Raw genomic sequence first — 21526 nt, 5'->3', positions numbered from 1 at the left:
AGATGAAAATTGTTTTCAAAATCCTAATGGAGAAGAGTTATAATCCTAAGAGTTATAAATTGGCGACCAAGTAATAGTGTAAACAGCTGAAATAGAAAGCAGACTGCCTTGTCACAACCCACACTAAGTTCTAGCTGCAGCAGACAGAATCCACTGAATCCATTATTCCATGTCCACTTCAGATGCTGCTGAGGAGATCTCACTTTTCACCCACGGTACTGGCTCTGGTACATATGGATCATAAGTCCATTTGGGGAAAACTCGCTTATAGAGATTCATTAATACTGTATCCTGAGATTTTAGCTTCCCATCAAAACTGCACTTCATATGGCCATGGGTACCTAGAAGGAAAACAGCAAATTGGTTAAAATAAAGCAGGCATTAAAGCAGTGAACTTTACAGCCCAATAGTCCCTTAGTAACGCTGGGGACTCCCAGACTCTTACCTAGAGGCTCCTTGATGTGTCCCCTGCGGCCCCACTTGGTTCTCAGTTCCACAGGCTTAAACCACATCACATCCTCTTAGAATGGAAAACACAGACACAAAATCAAACAGCGTCAAGCCTGTCTTCCCACCAAAGGGAATGAGATCCCTCTCGTGATTCATGCCTACCTCTGTTGAAGAACATGTAACGCACCACTGCCATCTTAGTACAAATTTTGAACGGATGACCACTCAGAACAACTCTCTTGATGACCATTCTGTCTGGATCCACTGATAACAGGTGGCCCGTAGCAATGAGGCTGTGCACTCCTATGAAAGGAGAGCAGCGGTTAATCTACAGGACACGCCCTTCAGCTACTGCTCTCATCTGTTTTAAAGACCCATGCGAGACTTTTTTGGAGAAGTGTACCTTTCTGAGGCCATAAAAGACCAATAAAAAAAATTTCTATTGAGCCTGCCCCCCAAATGCACCTTAAAAATAGTACTCCAAGCAGTCTCTACTAAAGTGTGCCAACAGGAAAGAACTAGCTTATCACCTGGGCTTGCTTACACCCTCAATGAGGTTGAAATTTGTATTTGGAAAAACCACCAGCATACCTTAATATAGTTAGACCCCAGGTGTAATTACAAAAAAGTTATGGTCCTAGTAGGTTTATCATTTAACATTTAGAATTCAACATACCGTTGCTTCTCTGCTTGAAAAGTAGCACAGATGCAGGAGGAAAAGTGATTGGCGCAAACACTGTCACCACTAAGGCCGCATCAGCAGTCAGGAATCTCTGAAATTTATGTTTATCAGCTTCCATAGTAAGAGTCCAAAATAAATAGAAAGAAAAGTGAAAAACCTTGAGAAACCATAAGCAATGCAAAGGCTGTCAAAAGCTTTGCTGCTGCCACACATAGACCCACCTTTTAAAGTTATGGTAATGCTATAGATCTACATCATATTCTCAGCCTAACTGTAACTCTTAACCAAAAGCACTGGTGTTTACAATTATGTTTTTATTTAACTATGTGTCTGGGTATGGGTATATATATCCATGTGGGTATGCATGTGTAGGTGCCTCTAAGCTGATCAGTGTGGTAGGTACTGGGAACTGAACCAGGTCATCTGTAAGCTCCAGTCTGCTTTGTTTTGAGACAGGTTTATGTACTGCATGCTGGCCTTGAACTTACTGTGTACCTTTCTCCATATTTTTCAAGGGCTAGGATTACCAGCTTCATCTTGTGTTTCTCTATACTACTCTCATTTTTTCCCCTGCATAAATACAACTAAAACATAAAACCTAGTCCCATCAATAATTTTTCAACTGGAGATAGAATTAGAGCTTAGACTACGGTTGGCATTGAAAGAGTCCTCCAGATAATCTGATCTCACTCCACCAAAAATTTTACTCAGGCTGACTGTGCAGGAATTCAGTCTCCAGCAGAAGCATCTTCTACCCAGAAAGCCTCTTTTGTGTTGGGTGCAGAACAGTAAGCTAACAGAAAAGCTCTGTTTATCTGCAAGGCATTTATTATTTTCTTAAAATAATAAAAGCGCCGGGCGATGGTGGCACACGCCTTTAATCCCAGCACTCGGGAGGCAGAGGCAGGTGGATCTCTGTGAGTTCGAGACCAGCCTGGTCTACAGAGCTAGTTCCAGGACAGGCTCCAAAGCCACAGAGAAACCCTGTCTCGAAAAACCAAAAAATTAAAAAAAAAAAAAAAAAAAAAAAAAAAAAAGCTTTTAAATACATTTTGTTTATTTTAGGGGTGTGGAGGCACATGTACTACAGCACTGGAGCAGAAGTCAGGAGTCCTCCCTTCCATCATGCAGGGCACTCCCTGAACAGAGATGCTCAGGTTTAGCAACAAGTACAAGTGCTGAGCACCTGGCCAGCTCCAAATGACTTTCTATCCCAGCTACTCAATGTGCCTTTATAACACCATGCCAGCTGGGCATGGGGATGTACCCCTCCCTATATTCCCACCATTCTGAAGGTCAAGGAAGGCAAGCTTGAGCTACATATTAAGACTTTGTCTCTCAAATCTCAATATATAAAAATAATACAAGGCAATCATACACAATACAGTTAAATACTTAATAACAAGCAAGCAAAAAATAAAAAATACTGGAAGAGATGGGAGTAAAGAGTTCAAGGCTCTCTTTACTCTGTCTCAAAAGACAAAAATAAAATCACAAGACATGCCATGTTTTAGTAAAACAGTGATGCTGTCACCATCTCTGTCTCCTGTCACTGAAAGGCAAGTGAGCTATAGATCTGTTCAGAAGCCCCACGTAAGCAAGCCAGCAACAAAACATATTTCTATTCCTAAAGCTACCAACTCTGAAACAATACTCATAGTAGAAGCCTCAGCACAACACAGTTTGCATCACTGGGATGCTTCAGACAGGTTCAGACATTTTGAATAAAAACATCATTGGCTCCTAAGTCAAGAGTACTGAAAATCTCTCTCACCCCAGAGACTTAAGAATTTCAAACTATCTTTCTGCCTTCAACCATGAAAGACTCCAGCAGCTTCCACGCTAACCTGCTGTGTGCTGAGAGAATAAAGGCGAGGCTCGGAAGCGCCTGAATCCACAATGGAAGATCAGTTCTTCTTTGGCCTTCACAGGTTCCGCGTTGCCAGGGTTCCGACTCACCACCATGTTCAATACTGACATCTGAGGACCAAATAAGAAAAAGCTTCATAGTCTAGGCAAACAATGGCCTAACCTGAAAGGCAAACCAAACAAACACCAGTTTTACTCTAACACGCTAGTTAGTGACATCATCAGATGTCATTAGAGTCCTTTTTACCCATCAACTGAAATTCCAGGTGCATATAGGCCTATCAGTGCTTCCATACACGTGTAAGCTACATCTAACATTACAAGAGCTCAACCGTAGTGAATGACCTTCACATTACCTCATCACCATATATCCTTCTCCTCCCAACCCATCACCCAAGCCTCCACGATCTTATACCAGCTGTCCCACTCCCAGTGTGCATGACTACTGGCCACCTAGAGAGCAGAGACCACTGGCATAAAAGATTACTTTTAAGACTGCTACCCCATTTTGATCTGAAAAGACATTCTTAGCGAAGTCTCAGAAGCATATAGACCGCATCACTAAGATGCTTCAGACAGGTTCAGACATCTTGGGCATAACCATCATTGACTTCTCTATTCAGATTCCTCAATCATTCCAATGTGTAAAAAATGTACACCTTGCAGAAATATTTGTAATTCTCCATTTCCCACAAAACACTGATTTACCTTCTGTTCATAAGGTAGTAAAGAAAATGCAATCAAGGGTGCTCCTTGCCTGAAATACTCAACCACCGAGACAGGGACATGAGAGATATGAATTGTGACATACCAGCCGACCTGCCAGAAAGAAGCACAAGACAGGCACAGGGTTACCCTTATGTCCCAGTAGTGAGGAAACCTTTCTTCAGATCTATGCCAAGCCTCACCATTCATGAAAGTGTCAACACCCAGACTCAACCTTCTCAGTTAATCATTTCTGTCCCTTATTTGTTCCCAAACAAAAACAAATGGCAAGGTGGACAAGAAGGCAAGATACCTCAGCTCCTTCAATATCTTTTTCCTCAATCTCTTTGAAGATTCTTCTTCTAGTATTAATAAAATTCTGAAACTGAAAAATCCGAGCATAATCTTGAGGAAGGTTTTCCTTAGGGTCCCAAGGAGATGTCCTGAAACTCTTGAGGCCTCTATATTTCTGAAATCTAGAACACAGGTTTTAAAGAAAGTAAAAGGTTTTTAGATGGTGCTACTTAAAACTCACCTTGCTTCTAAAATGGTCAAGGCTCTAGCTTTTTCAAAGTACTCTGGCCTAGGGAAGTGGTTTAATGCTTACCTAGTATACATGCCCTGGGTTCAATCCCCAGCACAGCACAACAAACCACAAAAGGCTGTAGGTCTAGCTCTTGTATTCTGGGCAGGATCATGTGTTCCATGTCTGCCTGAGCTACAAAGTGAAACTGTCTCAAGAAACTAAAAATTACTCACTAGGTATCAAAATATCCTAATGAGCTAGAACTGGGCTTGGAAATACACACTTACTAATCCCAACACGTAGGAGGTAGAGGCAGGAAGACCCAGAATAGCCTGGTCTACACGAGACCCTATCTTTCAAGCAAACAACTACCAACTAATAGCTTTATAAGAAACTATGTCCTAAAACAGCTTCTAACAAGTATTTCAGAAGCAACCTAGGCTTTTCACAGGGAACAAAGTATTTACAGTACCCACCTGATATCTGTCAAGGAATGTGGCTCTTCAACCTGCCTCATCATTTACCCAACAGTGACACTGGCTTACTTCCAGGAAAAAAAAAAAATCATCACCTATATTTTTTGGTTTTGCTTTTTTGGGGGTGGGGTGGGGTGGGATGGGAGAAGGGTAAGGTTACATTGTGTAACAGCAATAGCTGTCCTGAAACTAGCTCTGTAGACCAGGCTGGCCTTGAACTCAGAGAGCCACCTGCCTCTGCTGTCTCTGTCTCCAGAGTCCTGGGATTAAAAGTGTGTGCCACCACTGCCCAGCTCCAGGGGGGAAAAAAAAAATCACCTAATTTTCTTGCTTTTCCTTTTATAAGCATTCATTCAAAACATACACTCTCACTTTCCCAAATATATACTCGAGAGCATTTACTCCTGCAAGGAATATTTACTGATTAACTTACGTATATCTGCTTTACTAGGGTCTTCTGAACAAATCTACACCTTGCCTGTATTTTGCTGCTTCTTACATAGCAATGTTAGCCCCTCAAGGACAAAGACAATGTGTTTTTTTATTTGGTTCCTGTTCATAGTTCTAAACCATAAAAAAAAGTTTTAAATAAAACTTGTCTGAAATCATTTGTTGACTAACCGAATTCTAGCAGCCACATCACGGGGGGTATCCATTTCATCCGGAAACATCTCTTCCATTCTCTCTTGTTTATATTTCTCCAACATTCTCTCCTCTGTCTCCTCATCTACTTTCTCGTCATACAAATCATCACGCACAGACTCCCCTAGAGTCATGGTTTCACATTCCTCTTCCTCCTCGCCACTCTCATCCTGTAAAGTGGGGGGTCACAAATATGCATTATGGAACACACTTGCAGCCTTAGCATTTAGGAAACTGAGGCAGGAGATTCACCGAGTTTGATGGTAGCTTGGGTGACAGAGTAAGACTGTCTTCAAAAAACTAATAAACCCAAAAAGGGCAGACAATGTAGCTCAATTAGTAGAGTGCTTTCCTAGCACACATAAAGCTCTTGGTGGATCCCCAGCACAGCCTAAAGCTGGACAGATTTCACTTGCCTATAATATCAAGACCTGGATTCAGGGATATCTTCAGCTAGAGTTCTAGAGAAGCCTGAGATTCATTAAGACTATATCCCCCAGAAAACCAAAAATCATAGCACCAGCAAGATAACTCAGTAAATAGAAGCACTTGTTTCCAAATGACCTCATTTCTATACCTGACCTGAGTTCTATACAGGGAACCCAAATGGTGGGAAGGGAGAAAGAAATGACTCCAGAAAGGTATTCCTGATCCCTCCGCCCCCCACAAACAAAAGCACTGGGTGCAGTAATAATACAGCACTTGGGGAGCAGAAAAAGGTGGATCACTGTGAGTTCAAGGTCAGCCTGCTCTACATAGTTTCTAGAACAGAGCAAAATAGTGAAACTGTCTTAAACAACACCCCCCCACCAAAAGACATACACCCTAAAAACAATGTGTGTATGTCTGTATCCTTGGGGGTGTGGCCCATCTGGTAAAGTGCTTGCCTGGCATTTGTGAAACCCTGGGATTGGATTCCTAGCACTAGCACATCAAAAACTAAGACACAGGATGCCATAGTATCTCTATAATCCAGGCACTGGGGAGGTAGAGGTAGGAGATAAGGAGTTCAAAATTCTTCTCTGCTACAGGTTGACTTCAGGACTAATACAGGAAAACTTGTCTAGAGGAATGGTATGAAGTCTTAAACAAAAACAAAATAGCAAGCAGGCATGGTGTCACATGTTTATGATCCTAGCTCTAGGAAGATTAAGGATTGCTCGTGTTCAAGGTCAGTTATGGGCTAGTAAGACCACCTAAGCCGGGCGTTGGTGGCGCACGCCTTTAATCCCAGCACTCGGGAGGCAGAGGCAGGCGAATCTCTGTGAGTTCAAGTCCAGCCTGGTCTACAAGAGCTAGTTCCAGGACAGGCTCCAAAACCACAGAGAAACCCTGTCTCAAAAAACAAACAAACAAACAAAAACAAAAAAAAGACCACCTAAAATTTTTTTGCAGATATTTCAGCAGAAATCTATCCATCTCTACCCCAAAAGCAATTAAACAAATATTAATTTTCCTAGACACCTATCTGCAACTAATATAAATACAAAAATGCATTAGTGTGATATATAAATGAGTATACAGGCATGTATGTGGAAGTCTAAGGACAACTTTGTCTGTCCTCACCTTCAACCTTGGGTCAGGATCTTTTGTTTGTTACCTTGGCCTTGGTGTTCCTGAGATTCTATCTCTACACCCAATCTTGCCATAGGAATAGTTTTACAGACTTGTACTACCACACCTGACTTCCCATGTGTTCTGGAATTCAAACGGAAATCCTAACAAGTATGTGGCAAGTACCTTACCCAATGGGTCATTTCCCCAGCCTCAAAATAAGAGCAAACCAAAAAAACATCCTTTCTGTGAGTACAGCCGTATTTCTGTAGTTGTGTGAATAGGTGGCCCGATGGCCCATGTTCATACCTCAGACTCCTCTTCCATAAAATCTCCATGCTGTAGATCACCGTATTCATCACTTTCCCCGCCACTTTCCCCGCCTTCATCCAAAATCCATTCAGCCTGGTAACGGGATGTTCCTCTAGGGACCTTCTTCACCACCCTGGAACGTTGCTTCAGTAAGTCTGTAAAACCCACACAACTAATTTATATTATTTAAGTATTAATTATACTCCCTTTCTGTATTCTCACCCTGCTACCAACATGAGAAAATCGCATCCACATGAAAACAGACTACTTCCAAATTTAATTCAGCTGCCTCACAGCAACAAATAATATGCAGCTAAATAAACCCTGTACTGGATTTAATATCACTTATTAGTTAAAAACACAAGCCTAGAGTGATTCTGAGAGAGGAAGCAGAGCTGTGCCCAGTGTTTGCTTGGTACAGACATGTAGTATTTGAACTCCAATCACTTCCTTATCCAGCCCTATAAGCAAGCAGTGACTAAGAGTAAACATGTTTGCTACCACTGACCATTTGCCTCCTCCAATTCCTCCTCTGTGGGCCAGGTTTGCTCCCCTTCCATCGGATCTGGAGTAACCTCTGTCTGTAAAGTCTCCTGTTTATCAGGATCTGCCTTCATCAGAACTTTAAGGTCTTCTTCCATGTCGACTGCAGTATCCGTAGCACAAATCTAAAACCCAAAAGCAGGGAACTGCCTGTCAGACATTAACCAAGTCCGGTAAATCTAACTGTAACCCGAAAGATTCACAAGTTAAATAAAAAATCAAAACATCAAATTTCCAAATGGTGATCTCCTAGTATTTCAACTCTGATCCCCAGTTTAACTCTTCAGAGATTGTTTTTCTAAAAGAAATCCTGACACTTTTCTACCTACTTATTATATTCCCTTTCAAGCAAACTGCTCTCTTCAGAATTCAAACAAACCCTTCATGGTGGTGCACACCTTTTATCTCAATTGGCAGAGGCAGGCAAATCTCTGCAAAGTTTGAGGCCAGCCTGTTCTATACAGTAATTATGTTTCAGGCCAGCCACTGCTAGCGAGGGCCAGTCTTTAAAAAAATCCTCTACTTTGTCACTATATCTAGGTTCATAGTCCCCAAGATATTCCTTAACCTGTGTGGAACTCTTAAGTCATTCATTCTTCCAAATACTTGGTTGAGTCTGATCTCTCCTGTGTAACTTGCTAATGTACTCTCAATTTCCACAGCAGGTCTGCACCTTAACTATATGCTACTGTAATTTTTAAATTCACAAGTGTTAGTTTTTTTCTCTAATTCAAATAAATTCTGAGAAGAGGCTACATCTGCCACGAAGGCAGAGTCAACTGTGCAGAATACCTAGGAAGTACTGGATAAACACAATTGATTAACATATGTCTAATGGTCTACTGCCTTACATTTCAAACTAGCAGAATCCTCACTTGCCTAAGTGTGCAAACTAGCCTCTTTGGAAATTAAATTTTCCATCCTATTCCAACTTACACACAAATATACATTCTATAAAAAAAAAAAAAAACAGAAGCCAGGCAGTGGTGACACATACCTTTGATCCCAGCACTTGGAAGGCAGAGACAGGCGGATCTCTATGAGTTCGAGGCCAGTCTGGTCTATAGACCAATCTCCAGGGCAGCGAGAAATACACAGAGAAACCCTGACTTGAAAAACAAAAAACAAAACAGTCCAGACTGCCAAACCCAATGACCTGAGTCTAATCCTCTGGGCCCAAAAGGTAAGAGGAGAGATCCAAATCCTGGCAAGTTGTCTCCTGTCCTCCACACGAGTAATATGCCCTCTCTCCAGCATACAAAAATAATTCTTAAAAAAAAAAAGTGAAACTTGCGGGGTGGTGGTGGTGCACGCCTTTAATCCCAGCACTCTGGAGGCAGAGGAAGGCGGATCTCTTGTGAGTTCGAGGACAGCACGGTCTACAAGAGCTAGTTCCAGGACAGGCTCTAAAAGCTAGAGAAACCTTATCTCGAAAAACCAAAAAAATAAAATAAAACCAACAACCTTGGGCAAGGAATGTCGCCAAGTAGAAGAGTGCCTGCCAAGGCCTAGATCTGATTCCCAAAGTGAAAACCCTTATCAATCTTACCTCCATTGCCACACTTGGTTTCTTCTGGGATTTAATCACTCTAGGATTTAAAGGAAAAGGGTCCACAGGTCCATCTATCTGATTCATTTGGAAATCACCATGTCCAACAATATGCAGCAAACTATTTACATTCAGAGTCCTCCCACGAACATAGCCTGAGATTTTCAAGGTGCCCACTAAGTTACTCTCCTCACTAGGCACGAAGTCAGCAACATGGGCAAACAAGTAAGCTCGCCGATCTCGAAAAGCAAGATGCCGCTGCTTTTGGTTAGCCAACTGTCTAAACAGTAGTCCTGCCTCCTGTTGGGTGTCCAGCAACAAGAGCTTGTCATCAGGAAAGCGTTTCTCCACTGTTCTACTTAGTTTTTTTCTGGCATCTACTTGTTTCTTTGGTGGGAGGCCAGAAAGGCCCTGGACAGCTAGTGCTGGAAGGAGAGGAAGAAAGAGCTTAGTGACTTACCGTTTCACCATGGGAAAATTCATTTCCAGATCACAACAACATCCCAACCAACGACCATTAGGAGCTCAACACCTAGCTAACACCAATGAAATGTCACAATTAAGTCCATCTTTCTGTTCTTTCCCCGGGCAGCACAAGGATAAAAATTCTCTTTAAGCCAGGCAGTGTTGGTGCAAGCCTCTAATAGAATTACTGGGGAGGCAGAAGCAGGTAGATCTGAGTTAAGCCAGACTGGTCTACAAAGAGAGTTCCAGGGCTGTTGTTACACAGAGAGAAAAGTAATTGAAAAAAATGTTTAATTTGGACACACATTCCACAAAAGCAGACTCCAACCCATTGGTCACACTACTAAATCAAATGCCACAAATGCCAAACACTGCGCACAGATCAGAGTTGCACCAAAAAAAAAAAAAAAAAAAAAAAAAAAAAGCTAATTAACTTTGCTGGTCTCCCAATATTCCAACACACTTACTATAGGTGGGAAGGCCCTGAGCAAAGAGGCAAGACAGACAGTAATCCCCAGTGCTGTCCCAGCCTTCTAGTGGATCCAGGAGAAACAGTATGGTGTCAGCAACTTTAGCCATGTCTAATACAGTATGCAGATCCCCTGAAAACAGCAGATACGGTAAGAAGAGGTAGTTAGCACATCATACTTAAGAAATAGAACTACTTATAATGACAGAAAAATATTGGATACTCTAACCTGGTCTTGCATATGTGAAAAACCACCGATGTTTCAAAACAGGGCTTAGAAGCATAAAGGTATGGGTGTTTCCCCATTCATTCAAGTACACTGTTCCCAAGTCTTCATTTTGAAGCAGTCTAAATGCCTCTGGAAGGGAAATCCTGCTGTGCAGAGGCACCACGAGCACCTGATGAGGAGGTCCATCCTTGCTGCCCAGCTGCCTCTTCTCTGCCAGAACCTAGCAACACAGAGGTTCAGAGACTTTTCCAATCATTTGGTTCCCTATGACATCCTCAAAAACATAGATGCTGACACACCAAAGCACAACTCCCGACCTCTTCGCTGGTTTGTAAAGTAGCAAGGGAACTTTAACGTAAAACATTAGAAAATTTCAGAATAGGGTGTGATGGCTCAGGCCTTCTAACTGAGCACTCAGGAGGCAAGGGCAGGGGGGATCTCTGTGAGTTGGGGGCCGGTCGACATACTTAAGAAAGTTGTTCTAGGGGCTGGAGAGATGGCTCAGTGGTTAAGAGCATTGCCTGCTCTTCCAAAGGTCCTGAGTTCAATTCCCGGCAACCACATGGTGGCTCACAACCATCTGTAAAGAGGTCTGGTGCCCTCTTCCGGCCTGTAGGCATACACACAGACAGAGTATTGTATACATAATAAATAAATAAAATAAATATTTAAAAAAAAAAAAAGAAAAAAGAAAGTTGTTCTTGGCCAGCTAGGGCTACAGAGTGAGACCATTTGTTAAAGAAAACATAGCCTGGCAGTGGTGGTGCACGCCTTTTATCCCAGCAATCGGGAGGCAGAGGCCGGTGGATCTGTCGGGAAAAACAAAGGAAAAAACCTAATAATCAGACTATCCTGCAAAAAACAAAACCAACAAACAAAAAACCCCAGCCAAATAAATTAAAATATCCAAGGACCAAGCAATCTCTCTCTCTTTTTTTTTTTTTTTTTTTAATTTTTCTGGACAGGGTTTCTCTGTAGCTTTGGAGCCTGTCCTGGAACTAGCTCTTGTAGACCAGGTTGGCCTCGAACTCACAGAGATCCGCCTGCTTCTGCCTCTCAAGTGCTGAGACTAAAGGCATGCGCCACTACTACTCAAGCAATCTCTTGCGAAAAGCCATGTGTATGTTTTGTCAAGGAGTTTGGCAGGGCCTCGGACTAAAAAGAACATGGCCCGAATGTACCCTGCGTTTATTCTCCACTTTCAGCTCAGTTCCGGTCACATTTTCTAGTTTGAGGTATCACCCATCGAAAACCATTCAGAAGCCGCACCGTTTCCCAACCCCCACTCCTCTCACCGCCTCCCTTTTCTGCTTTCGGAGCTGGCAGGCGCGATGCCTCTGGTCTACTCGGCTGGGCTGCTTCTTCAGCTTCTTGGACAAGATTTTCGGTCCTACACGGCCTGGAAGGCAGATCATAAGTGACTGCTCCGCTCCGCACCATTGATTAACGAGCAGGAACCTTTCTGCGCTCCTTAGAGCCTTTGGCAAGCGTCCCAAGTCTAGTCTCGGTGTCGGCACAGCTATCGGCTAAACAGCCTTTCTTCCTCCTCTGTCCACTCACCTTTACTGTCCCGTTGTGCGGACGCACCGCCGTGGTGCCGCCAGCCTTTATGAGGTTTATTCTGGTGCTTCAGCGGGCCCGAGCGGTGAGCCGCCATTCTGCGTCCCACGTGCACCGAGTAAACACTACTTCCGGCAGGACCCGCGCGTTTCCGGCCCCGGGGACAGAACTCAGTGTTGGCCGGACTCCCGCGCCTTCTCGCGAGGTTTGTTTCGCTAGGCTGTGAGCGCTGGGTGCCTGAGTCCCCGAAAATACGTCGTGGTAACTTTTCCCACGCTGCAATCCGCTGTTGAGCTGAAAGACGCCAGACGCAGACTCCCGGCTCCGGCTCTTGATACATTGGACCTGTATTGCGACCATCTTTCAATTTTTTCACGCTAAAGTTGCATCACATGGAAGAAAGAAATAAAGGCGTCCTGTCACGTATATTTTGCACACTTGATCTCTTTGGTACCACTGATTTTTATAAAGGGATATAGTGTCACTGAGTAACCTTTTCTTTCCTCTATTACTCTAATTTCCCAAGCGAATCACTTAGAAGGGTTTCGTCTCACCCTCACCGGCTCCATTCCAGCTTGTCTCTTACTCCAACTCCTGCCCCCCTCTTTCCACAAATCTGCAAGATGAGCCAAACGGGACGTGAAGACCCTGAGGAGGGTGAGGGCTTCCTCTAGTGCTCGGGATCTTCGTAGTTCGCGGTTGGGTTCTTGCTTTTCTCCCACAAGCTTTGCAACTAAGAGCGACTGACAGAGCACGGCATTCGGAGGGGTGGTGGGACCAGATTCGAACCCCAGAGACGCAGGGCCGGGAACTCCGGCCTTCTAGAGCCTCTCCGAGTGGTCAGAAGTCGGGAGCGGTTCGCTGAGGTAGCGGCCAGCCCAGGCACAAGCACCTTTCCAGAAGTCCGCCCGCTCTGCAGCGTCTGGAGAGGAGCCGGCTCCCAGCGCTCACAATGCGGGTTCGCGCCCTCGGGGCGGGAGCCTGCTCGTCGCCATGACAACCGTCCCTGCGGCGCGCGCCCGGGCCCGACGCCCCCAGGCGTCCGCACCCGCCCTGACCCCCCCCCCCCGCCGCGTCGCGGCGCACACACCCCCTCCCTGCCGGCTGTGGGAAGGGGCCGGGCCTGCTGCCTGACGTCTGCGGGGCTCGGAAGATGGCTGCGGAGCTGAGCACCGGGCAGTGGCTGCGGCGGCGGCAGGCGGGGAGCGCGGCTGGCGGGGGCTCCGCCTCACGCGTGGGGCGCTGAGCCGGGAGGCGCGGAGGCGGCGAGGGCACGCGGGGGATCGGGGGGCCGCTGGGCGCCGCCTGCCCTCCACCTGCCGCACCATGGGCAGCGCCGAGGACGCAGTCAAAGAAAAGCTGCTATGGAACGTGAAAAAGGAGGTACGGCCGGGGGTCAGGACTCGGGGGCTCGCGCCCCTCCTGCGGTGCCCCAGGAGCGGAGGGTCACGGTTTCCTCGCACGCGGCCGCCTGCGCACCGGGCGGGGGCGGGGTCCTGTGCAGGCTGTGCCTTCCGCCCCTCTCCGCGCCCGGGGCAGCGCCCTCGTCCAGGGTCAAGCAGGCGCCCTGGGGCTTGTTTGCTTCGGCGGTCCTCCGGCTCCCGCCCTGTGACGGCAGCAGCGCAGGGGGACCACGGTCGGGGGAGGGGTGGCGGCGATTGCCGGAGAACCCGAGTTTCCCATTCATTGCCCGGACTGCTCGGGGAGGGGGCGGGGTCCCCGAGGGCCTCCGGCGCCTTCGAATCCGAGATCTAGGGGCTTCGCTCCCTGGTAGCCTACACCGCCCTCATGTATTCCTCTTGCAAGCGAGTCGTGGCTGGCTGAGGGTTCGTCGCACACCTCATTGCTTCTCCCTCCACGCCCACCTCCTTACCCAGGCACCCGGGTATTTTTAAGAATGGTTTTTAAGTCTCAGATTGTTTTTTCTCTTTTGAGGGAAATCCTTCAGAAACAAGAATCTCTCTACTAATCCCCTTTACCTTGACCCTGCTTAAAGCTCATTTCAATTTCGGGGGTGGGGGAGGAGGATTGCCCATATGAATGACTCACCAGCTTGTGAGAGAGCTTGCAGTGTGGATGAAATGAATGAGGCTTCCTTCCCCAGCCTGCCTCTGGAGCTAGGTCGGCCAGGTGTGAGCTGCACGAGGGGAAGACACCTATCTGTTTGTTCACTGTTTTGTATCCAGGACCTGGCACACTTGTGGGCACTCTATTTGGTAAATATATCTGCTGATCTTGGAAATTGAGATCTGGTGGGAGTCTTCAATAGTTCAGTCTTAGTTTTTTATGAACTTGGGTAAAGTTATTTAAACTCTTTCAAGTCTTGGTTTCCTCGCCGCTTTTTAAAATAGGATAACACTGTTTATCGCGAATATATGAATGCACCATACTGTTTCATTCACCCTTAGTGTTTCAGGATTTGAGAAGATTTGGGGCTCTCATTCTGCATTAACCATTATCTTGTGCAAACAACTTCATTGTGCTTTTGCTGCGAAGTGGCCAAGTGAGGGTTTCTTAGGCCAGGGCTTTTTTTTAAATAGTCTTAGGCTCCAGCCTTGTCCCCAAAGAGAAATTTCAGTAATTATCCCCAGGAAGAAGGGAGTCTAAAGACAGAGCTGGGGGAGGGCAGGTGTACAGAACTAGAATTATTTGAGACCCAAATTTGAGAATTGATTAGGTATGTTGGAATAATGCTTTTGAGAACATGATTTTCTTCCCAGTGTTTCAAGAACGACTGATTGCTTTGAGAACAATGTGTGTTGCAAGAATGTATCCTCCTGGCCAAGTCTGCCTCTCTCGACTCCACCATCTCCCCCTTTAGTGCTTGGTTTACAGACAACCATGCTCTTTTCCTCTCCTACAAGAGACAGCTGAGGACTGTAGGCAAGCTTGTTTTCACAGAGGACCTCTGAACCAATCCCAAAAGCATCAGTTGGTTCTCATAACCCAATATATGTCCCTCCTGTTGCTTCAGATACCTGTAGCTCTTTAGTTGTTGAGTTCCTGCAAAGACCACCCTGGGAAGCTTGTAACAGCTTGGAATGCAAGAATCATCCAATCTGATCCTCATTTACCTCACCACTAACCATGAGCAGTTCCAGCAGGAACGAACCTCCGGGTCCTTCTTCCTCCTTAGGCCTTAGGTGTTCTGCCACCCTCCATATAATACTGTGCATGTTAAGAGAGGACCTTGGCCTGGCATGGTGGTGTATACCTTTAATCCCGGCACTCAGGGCAGATGGAACTCTATGATACCCAGGCCCAGTCAGGGCTACACAGTGAGATCCTATCTCAAAATAAATAATAAGTAAATAGATAAAACAAACAGAACCCTTTGGGAGCCAGGGCACCATCAGGATGCTGCATCCTGTCCAAAGGATGACAGACAGGGACTAATGCTGAACATGGGAGCATATATGCCTAAGACTCCAGCACTCATGGAGCCGCAGCAGAAGAATTGTGGGAAGTTTGAGTCAAGGCTAGGCTATATAGTGAGTTTGAGACCAGTCTGGGCTACATAATGAAAAACAGAGTTGGAGAGCTTGCTCTGTGGTTAAGAGCACTGTCGGTTCTTCCGATTTGAGTCCCAGAAGTAGCATGGCAGCTAACAACTGTTAGCTCCAGTTCCGGGGGAACTGATGTCCTTTTCTAGCCCCTGCAGGTACCACATAAACATGGTGCACAGACATACATGCAGGCAAAATACTCATACCCATAAAGATAACTAAGTTCTTAAAAAGATAAGGACTGTCTCTGCTATGACTTACTTTTCCTGTGCGTTTATATTTTTTAAATCTTCTTTATGCTGTGGTTGAGGGAACCCATCTCTGATTCCCAGTGGTGGCTCTTTGTCTCCTGGCAGATTCCCCATGGAATCTGGCGTAAGTGCAACTAGAACCTCATGCTGATGATGGGAGTGTAAATTGCTACAGCCACTTTGGAGAACGTTTTGGCGGTATCTGGTAAAGCAGATTATATGCATCCAAAATCCTTGCCTAGAAATATAAATTTTAGCCGGGCAGTGGTGGCGCAGGCCTTTAATCCCAGCACTCGGGAGGCAGAGGCAGGCGGATCTCTGGGAGTTCGAGGCCAGCCTGGTCTACAAGAGCTAGTTCCAGGACAGGCACCAAAGCTACAGAGAAACCCTGTCTCGAAAAACCAAAAAAAAAAAAAAAAAAAAAAAAATTTTTTTTAAATAGCCAGCACATGTTTACCAGAAGATAGTCCAGGTGTTCATGATTCATAACAACTCCAAGCTGGAAAATACCTAAATGCCAGTCAACTGTGGTATTTTCACACAATTAGAAGTGAACAATCTATAGCAATACATGACAGAAACGAATCTCATAATCGTTCACTCAAGCAAAAGAAACAAATCGCAAAACACTACTTTTTGTTATTTCATTATTTTTTTTTTCTTTTTAGTATAAAACTTGCAAAACTAACGTAAGAACTCAGAGATTGGGGCTGGTGTCACATCCCTGTAATCCCAGCAGGGCAAAGGCAGTGGTAATAAAAGTTCAAAGCATGCATGGGATACAAGAGTAAATTCCAGGCTAGCATAGGGAGTTTAGTAAGATCCTGTCTCAAAAAAGAAGAGGTTTGAGGCTGGGCTAGGTGGCTCATGCCTCGAGGCAGAAGCAGGCAGGTGTCTTTGAGTCATGGCTAGCATTGTCTCTCTAGTGAGTTCCTGGCCAGCCAAGGGCTACATTGTAAAATCCTGTCTCCAAACAACAGAAGCTCAGTTCTGCTGCTTACCCCGCATGCACAAGGCCCTGGGTTCAGTTACACCCCCCCACACACACAGAGAATAATAATTAAAATTTAAAATAAAAGAAGCTAGCTGGTGGTGGCACACACCTTTAGTTGTAGCACTTGGGAAGTAGAGGCAAGTGGATTTCTGTGAGTTCAAGGCTAACCTGGTCTACAGAGCCCAAGGCTACACAAAAGAAATGCTGTCTCAAAAAAACCAAAATAATAATAATAATGAAATTAAAAAGAGGAAAAGAAAAAAAGATAGTGGGTATTTGAGTATTCCTAGGAAAAGGTGATGACTGGGGTGGGGGAATGATAAAGCAAGGTGCTCCAGCACACAGGTTATACGTTGTTTCTTTTGCTGCTTAAGACAAGGTATCCTAGTCCAGACTAGCCTTGGAGTTACTGTGTGACTCAGGTTGACCTTAGCCTTGAACTCTTCTTTCAACTTTACTGCCTCTGTGTGTGTGTGTGTGTGTGTGTGTGTCTCACACATGTTGTGTGTGTGTGTGAGTATGGGTACACGCATGCCACAGTTTGTATGTGTGTATGTGTGTGTTGCACATGATGTGTGTGTGTGAGTACAGGTACACGCATGCCACAGTGTACTTGTGTGGGTCAGAGAACAATTTGTAGAGTCTATTCTCTCTTTCCACTTTTACATGGATTCTGGGACTTGAACTCAGGCCTCCCTGAGGTTTGCTCAGGAAGAACTTTTACCTGATGAGCCATCTAGACAACCTGGGCCTCAAACTCTTGATCCTCTTTGTCTTCATCTCCCAACAGTTGGGATTTCAAGCATGTGCCACCCCATCTGGCACTTGTTCTGTTTCCTACTCTAAAAGTATGCAGTGTGTAAGAACTCACCCAGCCTATGAGATTATCATATAAGCTTTTTTATGTTTAATGAATAATAATAAACAATAAGAACACCTTTTGTGGTCCTAGAGATTAAACCTGGAGACCTTGAATGACAAGCAAGCACTACCATAGAGCTACATCCCCATCCTATAAGTGCCTTTTGGGGGTTGGGAGTTGAGACAAGGGCTCATGCTGTAGCTCAGGCCAACTTCAGGTTAGCCCAGGTTAGCTACAAACTCAAACCCTAAAGCATCAGAGTTTTAAAACCTAGCTAGAACGAATGAGAGTTGATGAGCCATTGATGGACCTACTCCTGACCTCAGAAAAGGAGGGGCAAGTTGTTCATCTGCAGTCTGTATGTCTACCTAGAAGCCCTTCTCCAGCTCAGTGTGGATGAGCAAATAGTCTCCCATCCTTGCGTCTAAACTGGGTCATCCACATTGATTGGTTAGTGGATTTGACATCTCTTAGTTTCCTCTCAAAAAGCTTGGGGCAGGCTATGTTAAGGAACATTTGTTTCTCCACCCTTCCCATCTTTGTCATCTCTGCAAATACCTCAAAACCTAGACCACAAGGTCACAACCAAGCTATTTACCTTCCTAGAAACTTATTTTGTTGCTGTTTTCCCTTTTGGTGCTAAGAATTGAATCTGGAACTTTGTCTGTCCAAAACAGGCTTAGCCACTGAGATATACCCTCAAACCCCAGGAGTCCTTTGCTAAGGAGGAAAATTAAAAATAATAATGCTAGCCGGGCGGTGGTGGCGCACGCCTTTAATCCCAGCACTCGGGAGGCAGAGGCAGGCAGATCTCTGTGAGTTCGAGACCAGCCTGGTCTACAAGAGCTAGTTCCAGGACAGGCTCCAAAACCACAGAGAAACCCTGTCTCGAAAAACCAAAAAAAAAAAAAAAAAAAAAAAATAATAATAATAATAATAATAATGCTAGCTTGAAGGTGTAGTTCAGGGATAGAGTGTTTGCCCTGGGTTTACTCAGTAGCCCGGCAAAAATAAATACATTAAAGTAATGAAGATGCCCATTTATTCGCAGGTGAAGCAAATCATGGAGGAGGCTGTCACCAGGAAGTTTGTGCATGAAGACAGCAGCCACATCATTGCTCTGTGTGGTGAGTCGACACTTTACAGTGGTGGGTCCTAGGCTCAGGACTGAGCATGTGGTCCTGGAACCTGGAAAAGATGAGTCCTCTGGTTTAGTACCTCTTAAATATGAGTGTGAGTCCCCATCATCCCGAACACTTCTGAAGTCTGTTTGAGCTCCATCCCAGACCTAGTGAATCAGAGCCTTCAGGTTACAAGAAACTGTATATTTTAGTACCTTACGACAATAGTTCCCAAATTTTAGTCACACCTGGAAGTGTGTTAAAACATTCACAACCAAGCCGGGTGGTGGTGGCGCACGCCTTTAATCCCAGCACTCTGTAGGCAGAGGCAGGCGGATCTCTGTGAGTTCGAGGCCAACCTTGCCTACAAAAGCTAGTTCCAGGACAGGCTCCAAAGCTACAGAGAAACCCTGTCTCAGAAAAAACAAAAACAAACATTCACAACCGTGTCATACACGGTGTCCCAAGCCCGTGCTCCTAGCTATTTAAGAGGCTGAAACAGGAAGACTAACCAGTTCACCTCTGAACCTTCTTCCTGGCCCTGCTTTTGGCTGCAGTAAGACAAAGCTGACCTTCCCATAAGTGCAGCAACACTCCAGAAAATACTGTCTAAGCAGCAGAGTGGCAAGAGTAAGATACATAGTCTCTGCCCCAGGCCCATACATTCTGCTGAGAGAGAGAAAGACAGGAAAAAAATGTGTGAAAAGATTTGATAATATGTAACAACAAGTTCTGTGGAGAAGAATAAACTAGTTACAGAGGGTGACTGGGAAAGGAAGTCAGTGAGTGAGCAGAGGCTGTGACACAGGGCTATGAAAAGGACTGCTCCAGTACTAAAGCCATCATAGACAAGTGGTGTGTTCTCTCTCTCTCTCTCTCTCTCTCTCTCTCCCTCTCTCTCTCTCTCCCTCTCTCCCTCTCTCCCCCCCCTCTCTTCCCCCTCCTCCTCTCTCTCCCCCCTCCCCTTTCCGTTCTTCCCTCTTTTCCCTCTCTTCCTCTGTCTATCCTTGGCTAACCTTAAACACACTGAGTCTCTTGACCTTCCGCCTCAGCCTCTCAATTACTAGCACCGTAAGCGTGTGCTGCCCTGCCAGGCCCACCTTGGACTAGTGTTACCTCCAGTAAGCTCCTTTAAAACTAGAACAGTGGTGTCCACCTCAAATCTTCGTGGGGATTGAGTTTACATCTGTTAATGTACTTAGACTTGCAAGAGCAGAAAATGGGTTTTCTTCTCTTTTGAGTGTCAAGGCTAGGTCTGAATTTGCTGCTGCTTCATCACAGAACCCAAGACCTGGGAAAGAAAAAGAAGAAGGTCTCCAGTGCCAGGATTATTAGCCTAGAAGCATATTAGAATTCTGCCTTAGTGCTAGGCTTTGTCAATGCACACAGTGTAGAAAGCTAACACATAGTGAGAACAGCTTGTGCATGGGTGCCCCGTGTGGGTAGCTGGGGAGAATGAAGGAAGGAAGGCTGGAGGGAGGCCAGCAGCAGAAAAGCGTTAAGTATCCCACATTCAGCTGTCGAGGTGAGAAGCACCTGGCAGCTCTCCTGCAGCTGGCCTGGGATTCCCAGCCCCCTGGGAGCTCTGGGCCTCCTGTCTAAGGCTCTGAACTCTTTCATCAGGCCAGAATATCACACTCCGAGAGAATGGTTTTGCTTTGAACCATTTTTGATTATTGTAGTAGACAAAGCCTTCAGGTTTCCAGGGTTTTAAACCGGGTCCAGGAAGAGGGGCGTGTTCTGCTGGTCTTCCAAGACTCCCAAGAGTCACTGGTGCAAACATAAAGGCCACAGGATCAGACAAAAAGCTTGTGAGTGAAGCCACCCAGATGTGAGGCAGCAGGCAGTGTCAGGAACTGAAGTGATCCAGATGGCACTTAGGGTACTTTCTCCACATGAAGAGTGTCAGCCCTGACTGAGTTGCCAGAGGAATTCAGGCCCAGGCTTCTCACAGCCTCTTGCAATTCTGGGATCTTGTGTGTGTTGGTGAGTATGGTAGCATGTTTGTGGTGTATGTGGTTGTTTGTAGGTGTGGGTATGTGTGGAGGCCAGGGGTCAACCTCAGATGTTGTCCTCAGGACATCCACCTTCTTTGTGGGGACAGGGTTTCTTCCCTGATAAAGCTAGGTTGGCTGGCCAGCAGTCCCTGGATGGAACCAACTCCTTCCTCTCTTGGTGTGTGTGTTTGTATTTGTGCATTCATGCATGCATATGTGTGAGGGGTTTATTATTGCTCTTATTTTTTGAGGTAGGCCTCGCTATGTAGCCCTAACTGTCATGAAACTCACAATGAAGATCAAGCTGGCCTCAAACTCTGAGGGGTTCTCTTCCTGCCTCTACCTCCCAAGTGCTGGGATGAAAGGCACGGACCACCACACCCATCTCACTTAGTGACTGTTTACGAAACTCAAGACCGAAGCTCAAACAACAGCTTTTTTTTTTTTTTTTTTTTTTTGGTTTTTCGAGACAGGGTTTCTCTGTGGCTTTGGAGCCTGTCCTGGAACTAGCTCTTGTAGACCAGGCTGGTCTCAAACTCACAGAGATCTGCCTTCCTCTGCCTCCCGAGTGCTGGGATTAAAGGCGTACGCCACCATCGCCCGGCTTTTTTTTTTTTTTTTTTTTAACAACAGCTTTTAAAATCAAATAATTCTGAGCTGGTGGTGGTGCACACCTTTAATCTCAGCACTCCAGAGGCAGAGGTAGGAGGATCTCTGTGAGTTCAAGGGCAGCCTGGTCTGCAGAGCAAGTTTCAGGACAGCCA

The 21526-nt window shown here is 45.5% G+C and overlaps 2 protein-coding genes and 2 non-coding genes across 5 annotated transcripts in view; 1 reads left to right on the top strand and 3 right to left on the bottom strand.

The window, feature by feature from the left end:
- Positions 1-162: 162 nt before the first annotated feature.
- Positions 163-13055, bottom strand: Tsr1 (TSR1 ribosome maturation factor). The gene is made up of 15 exons (XM_057774028.1): positions 12032-13055; positions 11767-11870; positions 10472-10691; positions 10241-10375; positions 9309-9733; positions 7725-7884; positions 7214-7371; positions 5330-5520; positions 4020-4182; positions 3710-3820; positions 2980-3112; positions 1127-1243; positions 613-753; positions 446-520; positions 163-341 (listed from the first exon to the last, which is right to left on the bottom strand). Exons 1-15 carry the CDS (start codon positions 12369-12371, stop codon positions 163-165), a joined length of 2652 nt encoding a protein of 883 aa, XP_057630011.1. The 5' UTR covers positions 12372-13055.
- LOC130878888 (small nucleolar RNA SNORD91 family) lies at positions 2788-2880 on the bottom strand. The gene has a single exon (XR_009057504.1). It is a non-coding gene; the product is annotated as a small nucleolar RNA SNORD91 family (small nucleolar RNA).
- On the bottom strand, positions 3527-3619 carry LOC130878889 (small nucleolar RNA SNORD91 family). The gene has a single exon (XR_009057505.1). It is a non-coding gene; the product is annotated as a small nucleolar RNA SNORD91 family (small nucleolar RNA).
- Positions 13056-13154: 99 nt separating the features above from the next.
- Sgsm2 (small G protein signaling modulator 2) overlaps positions 13155-21526 on the top strand; it is a 39740-nt gene continuing 31368 nt past the window's right edge. For both annotated transcript variants that reach the window (XM_057774851.1, XM_057774850.1), the window contains exons 1-2: positions 13155-13414; positions 18696-18771. In XM_057774851.1, coding sequence (XP_057630834.1) covers positions 13358-13414; positions 18696-18771 — 133 coding nt within the window. In that variant the 5' untranslated portion in view covers positions 13155-13357. The remainder of the gene's footprint in view (positions 13415-18695; positions 18772-21526) is intronic.

Source organism: Chionomys nivalis, chromosome 7 (genome assembly GCF_950005125.1).
Source record: "Chionomys nivalis chromosome 7, mChiNiv1.1, whole genome shotgun sequence".
Classification (NCBI taxonomy): Eukaryota; Metazoa; Chordata; class Mammalia; order Rodentia; family Cricetidae; genus Chionomys; species Chionomys nivalis.
The sequence above is the reverse complement of the archived record's forward strand: the minus strand, read 5'-3'. Positions and strand labels throughout refer to the sequence as shown.

What these genes read in the sequence shown, in the direction of transcription:
- Tsr1 (XM_057774028.1), bottom strand. Translation starts at nt 12,371, where the DNA reads ATGTATCAAGAGCCGGAGCCGGGAGTCTGCGTCTGGCGTCTTTCAGCT. An exon ending in AAGATATTGAAGGAGCTGAG is followed by an intron (nt 3,821 to 4,019) that starts GTATCTTGCCTT and finishes TCTTTCTGGCAG; the next exon opens with GTCGGCTGGTATGTCACAAT. An exon ending in ACACATCAAGGAGCCTCTAG is followed by an intron (nt 342 to 445) that starts GTAAGAGTCTGG and finishes TTTTCCTTCTAG; the next exon opens with GTACCCATGGCCATATGAAG.